The sequence below is a fragment of the Protomyctophum bolini genome (assembly GCF_963924005.1).
Source record: "Protomyctophum bolini genome assembly, chromosome: 15".
Taxonomy (NCBI): Eukaryota; Metazoa; Chordata; class Actinopteri; order Myctophiformes; family Myctophidae; genus Protomyctophum; species Protomyctophum bolini.
This window is the reverse complement of record NC_137876.1, coordinates 32,343,551-32,352,434: the sequence shown is the minus strand read 5'-3', so window position 1 is coordinate 32,352,434 and position 8,884 is coordinate 32,343,551. Positions and strand designations below refer to the sequence as shown.

Genomic DNA, 8,884 nt, shown 5'->3' with positions numbered 1-8,884 from the left:
GCGACAACAGGCGAATCGCTTGGGGAAAATGCGGAAAGGATACACTCAGCGATCCGCATAAATGAAGTGATTACACCAGCTTCTCTGAATAACACGTCATCTCAACGTAGCTTGATCGGACGGATAAATACGATATCTGTTTCCGCCACAGTGCAACGGTGGCGTATTTCTTTTTAATGAATCAGGCCCAGTGTCTCTTCAGAGTAAACCAGAGTGGTGTGTTTTCTCCTCTCAGTGTGAGTGTGGCAAAATGGCAGAACAACAACAGGGATGTGAGCTGGACCGGGACCAGTTCTGCTGTCCTATCTGTCTGGACCTTCTAAAGGAACCAGTGGCTCTACACTGTGGACACAGTTACTGTAGCAGCTGTATCGAGGGTTACTGGGACCAGTATGAGGAGACTGGAGTCTACAGCTGTTCCCAGTGCAGAGAGAGCTTCAGTCCGAGACCTGTCCTGAGGAAAAATACCATGCTGGCTGAGGTGAGATGACCTTACAAGTTACAACCACACATTAAATTAGCCCCTCTCGGTAGAGTTCTCATCGGGCCCGAAATTTGAAGCTCGTCCCGGCCTTAACTGGCCGTGTCAGCCCGAAGCTCGGCCCGACCCTAAAAATTACCATAATGTTGGGCCTGAAGCCCGATAATGCATGGCCGCGCAGCAGCTGCGCTGGCCATGCATTAAAGTGGCATTCTTTTTTTTCTTTGTCGGGCAGCAGCACGTGCCGTCAGTGGTTCAGGCTCACAGCACAGAGCACAGCACACGAGCACACAGTCACACTGCCTGTTAGCTAGCTGCTCAGCTACAGTTCTTTCGCCGTCTGTCACCGAAATAATTTGGTTACTAATACTCATTCTCCAACTTTCTACTTGATCTCGTTCTCTCTATCGCTCTCTCTCTCTTGTAATTTGAGTGAATCAACCCGACCGACTAGCGACTATGCGCAAATTTTTGGTTGCTAAAGCTAAACCTAGCACTGCTAGCAGCGAAGCTGCTGCTGGCAGTGCTAGGGGATTAGCATCAGCAGCAGCTCCAGCCAGTCGGGAGAATCCACACTTAACAGAAGAGATAGAATCACAACCCTCGGGTGGTACTCGGACGGGCGGACTCTTTCTCCACTTTGTCTCGTGTCCTTACCCCCTTCCGCCGCACTATGCTACATGAGAGAAAAATAAATTGAGTTATTCTTGCTCACGAGAAGGCCATAACAACAGACCTAGATATGGATGCATTTGTCAGGTCTTTTGCACAGAAAAGCAGACGACTGATGCTGTAATTATTGATATAAGCCATGTCACATGTGTACAGAACTAAATAAATAAAAACTACAAAACTACAAAAAAAAAAAAAGACAAAAAATTAATAAAAAGTAAGATAGATAGAATAGATTAGAATAGATTATATAGAATAGATGGATAAAAATAAAATAAAGATAAATGCAGCCTCAACAGGGCACAAGCCAGTGTCCTATTTGTGCCGGTTGATATAACCATGTCTACAGAACTAAATAAATAAAAACTATAAAAAAGATTTAAAACAAAAGACAAAAAATACATAAAAAGTAAGATAGATAGATAGATAGATTAGTTAGAATAGATTAGTTAGAATATATTAGATAGATTAGATAGATAAAAAAACAAAAAGAAACCTATTTGTGCCAGTCCCAAGCCCGGGTTAATGCAGAGGGTAGTGTAGATAGATGGAGATGAACTGATATGATGATAGCATAGTTTTCTATGCATTTTGGGGGTTTGGGGGGATTTGACACCCCAAATTTTTTTCGGCCGCGCCCAGTGTCGCCCGCAGACAAGTCGCCCCCCCTAATATTATATCTGCCCACCCTAGTGGTGCAGGCTGGATCCGGCCCGTATGTATGTGTGAGAGTGAGAACGGAGTTCAATGGACTTATCGCTGGAATAAAGGATCTACAAGCTCACAACACGATATGCAATATTTTTTGATGGTATCTTAGTTTCTTTGCTGTCTGCAGTACTTTATGCTGCTAGAGTAATTTACACTGATCTTTGACTCTGTGAGTCACTGGTTAATCATTCAACCGTAGCGTCCCTATTCATGGCATGTCATTCATATTATGCAAACATGATGGTTCTAGTGGTTAAGAGTGTCTCCTAAATGCTTACACTGTATAGACTACATCTTGAACAAGGCAACTCTAACTTTAAACAATGCAAAGTTCAGAACCAGTGTTAAGATAATGTTACTGAGCAGTACAGGAGCTCAGCAGTCTCTGCTGTATGCCGGTCCAGCAGACGTGGCCTGGGTTAAAGGATGTCAAATAACTGAGGGATTGATAACTTTTCATGAATCATATTTCATCATGTCCATTATTCTTGCCCCTGCTAAATTTTAGAGCTTAAAGTTTCACGGTTGATTTAAGAGGCTGTGTGTGTGACAGTGTGCGTACAGTACATGTGAGCGACAGAGAGAGAGAGATACTGAAAGAGACTTTGCGTGCGTGCGTGCGTGCGTGCGTGCGTGTGTGTGTGTGGTGTGATAATCAAACTTATTAATTCTGGTTTTGGTCCTACTTTGTTTATAAATCCAGACTCAAATAAGTATTGCCACCACCACCAATAAGAGCAGAGCTACCTCAGCCTCTGCACACGTGGAACTGGAACCCCCATGTTGTGTTGGTTGTACCTACTTTGCCTACTTGTGTTGTTTGCTATAACAATATGTATTGATAGGCCTACACAGCATCATCAAAATCACCACCAGTCCCCCCTGGTGTTATTATCACTAACAGTACTGAAATGAAGGCATGAATGAATAGCCTGGAATGGGTGTGATTTATTTTTTTATTTTTGTAACGAAAAAGTAATCAGTGAAGTAACTAAATTACTTTTGAATTGATGTAACTAGTAACCGTAACTAGTTATTATTTTTTTAAGTAACTGTCCCAACACCGATGACTGTGTTGTATTTGTCCTCAGTGAGTGACCTCCCCTCCTCTTCTCTTTACTTCCAGGTCAATGACTGTGTTGTATTTGTCCTCAGTGAGTGACCTCCCCTCCTCTTCTCTTTACTTCCAGGTGGTGATGAAGCTGAGCAGTACAGGAGCTCAGCAGTCTCCTGCTGCCTCCGCTGCCGGTCCAGCAGACGTGGCCTGTGATTTCTGCACCGGAGCCAAACGTCGCAAAGCTCTCATGTCATGTCTGGCGTGTCTGGCCTCTTGCTGTGAGACTCACCTCCAGCCTCACTACAATGTTCCTGCGTTGAAGAAGCACAAGCTGGTCCCGGCCACCGACAAACTGCAGGAGAAGATGTGCTCCAGTCATAACAATCTGATGGAGGTGTTCTGTCGCACAGACCAACAGTCTATCTGCTATCTGTGCACCATGGATGAACACAAGGGCCATGACATAGTGCCAGCTGCTGCAGAGAAGGCATTGAAACAGGTAGCACGGCCATCACTTGAAGACCCATCATGAGATGGATAATGTTTTAAAGATGGAAGCAACACTAAATAACAATGTCAGAGACAGAGTACAAATCAGAGTGTTGTATAATAAAAAGTAATAACCCCTTAAAACTTGGAGCCCATTCTACAAAGCCTTCTAAAACAGTCGTTTTTTTTGTGCCAAGGATCCCAAAATTCACATTTATTTCGCCATGGACCCCCATCTGAAAATGTTTTGGGCCAGTGAGCCCCAGAAGAGAACATTTGTGTTACAATATTTGTTTTAAATGATCAATAAGCTTGCAGCGTGGCACAAACTGCCGTGCTATGAGCTTGTAGATCTGCTTGAGAACGAGAGCCAAGTTTGTTCTAAACCGCTGTTCTAAATACTAAAGAGTTTTCTGGAAAACATTTGTTATAAAATCTAAAATGTTACTTAGATTTAACCGCCTTTCAAGAGACCCAAGGACGCTTTTATGTTTGTTGTTTATTTTTCTGTATTGTAAAGTGTCCTTGGGGTTTCTTGAAAGCCAAGTTATCTAAAAAGACAAAGATGCTTTCCTGGTTTTAATGGGCTAAAGGACTAATTCAAGAACGGAGCGATTGATAACTTTCCATGAATCATATTTCATGTCCATTAATAAACTATATTTTGAGGAAGTTACACAATTTGATGATGCGTGGATGCAAACTATCTCCAATTTCACTTGTTTTTTCCCCTGTATCCTGTATCCTCTCTCTCTCTCGATTGGATAGAATTGGCAACCCGACATTAAAATGTTTACAAGTCAAACTGTGTCTCTTCCTGTTTCTTGCAGAAACAGCTGGTGACAAGTCAGGAGGAAGTCCAGCAGAAGATCCAGGAGAAAAAGAAGGAGCTGAAAGACCTGAGAAAGTTCTTGGAGGACCTGAACGTGAGCTGATATTCTGATAATAGTTGTTGTTCTTCTTCTTGTTTGAAAGTATTTTGTGCCAGAAACGCCACATATAAGATCTGTGTTGTTAAAATGTTTCCACATATTGTGTTGTGAACTTGTAGAACGGCTATTTTCAAACAGCTGCAGTAATTTCTATAGGCCGGGTTAACCCATCAAAACCAGAGGCAGATTCTAAAAATGTCTTCCAAATCCAAAACAGTTTTCAGACAAACGTATGTTGCTTATATCAGTGGTTTTCACAACGTTTTCACGCATGACCCCATAAAGCGTGTGACGAAGTGTCGTGATAATGGGCTTGTTGTAGATCTGCTGCGCTTTTGAATAGCCAAAGTATAAAATATGGTTGAAATGAGTATGACGTCAATCTAAAATGACTGCTGCTTTCCTGTGCCGCGCTATACGAGCTTGTAGGTCTGCTATTTTTTTTTAATCGTGAAAATGTGTTGCAAATTTGGAACATTATTCTTACAGAGCGTTCAGAACGTTTTGAACTCAAATCTTTGCTTCTGGGGAGTCCCTGGAACAACATACTTTTAGATGGGGGTCGGCGGCCAATTACATATCATTTTTGGAGTCCTTGACATGACATATTGAGTGATACTGTATAGGTATTTCAGAAAACTGTCAGTATTTAGAAGACCTTTTTAAATTTTCGACGTCAAGCCTAAGTGCGTGCGTGTGTGTGTGCGTGTGTGTGTGTGTGTGTGTGTGTGTGTGTGTGCGCGTGCGTGCGCGTTAAGCAGAGGTCTGCAGAAGCAGCAGTGGAGGCCAGTGACAGGATCTTCAGTGAGATGATGGTCTCCATTGAGAGAAGACGTGGTGAGCTTAAAGAACGGATCCGAGATCAGCAGCAGAATGTCGTGGCTCAGACTGAGGCTCTCCTGAGACAGCTGGAACAGACCCTGGAGCAGCTGGAGAGGAGACATGCTGATCTGGAGGAGCTGTCCAACACTGAGGACAACATCACATTCATTCAGGTTCCACGCGTGGCTTTTTGACACTTTGGTTTCCACTCCTTTAGGACAAATGGGCTTCATAGTACAGGATTTCATTCCACTCAATCATATCATTCAAACATTTTACAGACACACCAGACCTACACCCAGACGTTCTTTACTACAAAAGTAAAGAACCTGGGGGTTATTATTGATTCTGAATTGAATTTCAATTCACACATTAATCATGTTACCAAGATTTCCTTTTTTCACCTTAGAAATATTGCACGAATCAGAGCCTGCAAAAACGCTAATCCACGCCTTTGTTTTTTCTCGGCTTGACTACTGCAATGCACTTTTTTCAGGACTGCCTAAGAAAACAACTGACAGATTACAACTTGTCCAAAATGCAGCAGCCAGAGTTTTAACTAGAACTAAGATGAGAGAACATATTACTCCAGTTTTGGCATCACTGCACTGGCTTCCGGTTGTTTTTAGGATTGATTTTAAAATTATTTTACTTGTCTATAAAGCTCTCAATGGTCTCGCACCTTCCTACCTACATGACTGCCTGCCTAAATATGTCCCAAACCGCCCCCTAAGGTCTTCCACTGCTGGCCTGCTCGCTTTGCCAAAAAAAATGGCAACTAAAAAATACGGGGAAGCAGCTTTTTGCTTCTACGGGCCGTCGGCATGGAACAAGCTCCCACTGTACCTTCGTCAGGCAGCCTCTGTAGACATTTTTAAAGCTCAGCTCAAGACCCACTTCTACAACATTGCTTTTAATTGATCTTTTATTTTTGTTATTCACTGTATTGCATTACTGCTTGTTTTTAATGTTGTTGCCTTGCTTTTCTTTTATCCTCCATTTTTCTGTAAAGCACTTTGAGCTGCATTTCATGTCATGAAAGGTGCTATACAAATAAAGTTTTATTATTATTATTATTACAAGATCAGATGGCGAGCTTGTAGATTGGCTATTTTCACGAATTTGAAATATTTTGAAAGTATAAAATTATTAGATATATCTAGATAAATATAATTTGTATTCCAGTGTTCAATACCAAAAACACAAATACATTGTTGAATTGCAACTATGAGAACTAAAGACAAATTAAATTAATTAAATTCAATCACAGGTCACAATTAAGACTCATTCAGTCTCATATTATTACAGGCCCGAAAATGAAGGCCCGGCCCTATACCTGGGCCCTCATCAAACCCTGTACACTAAAGAGAATGTCCCCGCTACCACCCTTAGATCTCCATATACTGTATGGAGCTGACCTGTTCTGACATTCCATATGTTCATCTGACCTCATCAAACCCTGTACACTCAAGACATGCTCCTTATATGGCCAGTAAATAATTCATTCCATGTTGATCTGACCCCTCCCCCATGCCAAAGCGCCAGCGCTCGCCCAGCAGACTGCCGTCAACGAGGCGGATGCGTGCACGCGACCTCGCCGTTTAGGGTGTCTAAAATACTTGGTTCCTATTGTTTCGCTTTTTTCAACTTTTCTGTGAATTCAGGTGACTTGATTTTCTTTTTCTTTTGTTTAGTTTTTTCTTCTGTTTTTGTCTTTTTGTGTGTTTGTGTAGTTTTGTTTTGTTTTGTTTTGTTTTTTGTTTCACGTGTGTGCGTGCGTGCTTTTACTGATTGAACGAGGACATCAGCTCAACTCCACCAAGTGTGATCAATGCACTAATCTATTGATCTTCCATCCCTGTCTAAAGTGGTTTTCTTGTCTCTCTGCTTGTCTCTCTCCAGAGTGTCCAGTCTCTCTCCAGTTCCCCTGGATCTCCAGTCTCACCCAGTGTGCTCATCTGTCCTCTGAGGTCCTTCACAGATGTGACTGATGTCGTGTCTGGTCTGAGAGACCAACTAGACGACATCCTGAAGACAACTTGGCCACAGATAGAGAGAGGTGACATTTACGTGTGTTTCTAGTTGTTCATAGTAAACATGGATGGATGAAGCCCGGAAGGCAACTGGAGATGTTTGAACTAGAACAGACTGATGGTTACACAGGTTGGCTGTCTGTCAGATTGGACAGTAAAATGTAAGAGTTAAGTAAGAATATATTACTCAACGGTGACATTTCAATGTGTTTATAGTTTTTCTAAGCAGCTGTACAGTACATTTCTAAGTGTTGAATGGATTATAAACAGGTGGAAGTATGTCTAGGAAGGATAGGCTACTAAAGCCTATACTGTAGTATGGGGGACAGTACAGTATGTTTGTGCGGCACAGAGTGACGCGCTATGAGCTTGTATATCTGCTATTTTTTAATAGCCAACCAATTAGTGTTGATTTTCACAGCACATTTTGATTTCTATATTTTGGCAGGCCTTTATGGTGTCATCATAGCTGATTTTACACTTGGTTGCATGCTGAAAATAGCAGACCTACAAGCTCACAACGCGTCACGCTGAGACGCGCTGCGAGTTTGTAGGTCTGCTATTTTCAGCATGAAACCAAGCATAAAATAACTGACCTGATACTATGGAGCTGTAACAGCTTTAACTTTTTGACCAAACACTTGAGTTGTATCCATTCTTCAGTGTGACGTCATGATGACGTCCACTGTTTTCTTGTGTCTCCAGTGTGTGCAGTTGATGTTTTACATCCAGCGGAGCCTCAGACCAGGGAGGACTTCTTACAATGTGAGTCCATGTTGATGTTGTTTCTGAACGTTGACGTTTCACACTGATGTGTTTAAAGCTCTAATGACTTTGATCTGAGAGACTAACTAGTCTAAACACAATGAGGTTCATGAGGTTTGGATTTTCTCTTGTCGTGTTCTCACAGATTCCTCTCCTCTGTCTCTGGACATCAACACAATACAAAAACAGCTCTCCCTGTCAGAGGAGAAGAGGAAGGTGACTTTTACACGACGACAACGACAACCTTACCCTGATCATGTAGAGAGATTTACTCAGTCCTGTCAGGTGTTGTGTACAGAGGGTCTGTCTGAACGTCGTTACTGGGAAGTAGAGAGGAGTGGTCATGGGGCTCGTATAGCAGTCTGTTATAAAGACACCGACAGACAAACCCGCTTTGGAGACAATGATAAATCCTGGTCTTTACAGTGTATTTATAATGACTACACGTACTTCATACACGACAGTGTTCAGACTAAAGTGTCAGGGCCTGTCTCCTCCAGAGTGGGGGTGTACCTGGATCACAAGGCCGGTACTCTGTCCTTCTACAGTGTCTCTGACACAATGACCCTCCTCCACACAGTTCAAACCACGTTCACACAACCTCTGTATCCAGGGATATTACTTTGGGGCAACTATGGAGCTACAGCAGAGCTGTGTTAGACATGGTAGACATGGTTAAGAACACTGATTCATTCATTCATTCATTCATTTTGATTCTAGACTCTCCCTTCTAGATGAAGCGTGTGTTAGAATGATGTGTCACCATCATGATCAATGGATCAATAGATTGTGTTCCGCTCAATGCGTTTCTTTGCAGATCAATCATTGTACAGTATATTCCCTGCTATCTTGTCGATGTTACTACAGAGCCCTCTGTCAGTCTGTAGATTGGTTATACTTTAACCCATTCTGACCGGGCACC

The 8,884-nt window shown here is 42.3% G+C and overlaps 1 protein-coding gene across 1 annotated transcript; it reads left to right on the top strand.

The window, feature by feature from the left end:
- Nucleotides 1-2,930: 2,930 nt before the first annotated feature.
- On the top strand, nt 2,931-8,884 carry LOC308329832 (tripartite motif-containing protein 16-like; the record flags this gene model as incomplete). The annotated part of the gene is made up of 7 exons (XM_080784334.1): nt 2,931-2,954; nt 3,055-3,420; nt 4,241-4,336; nt 5,104-5,337; nt 7,067-7,223; nt 7,903-7,962; nt 8,108-8,884. The coding sequence occupies 7 exons, from the start codon at nt 2,931-2,933 to the stop codon at nt 8,620-8,622; spliced, it is 1,452 nt and encodes a 483-aa protein (XP_080640460.1). The 3' UTR covers nt 8,623-8,884.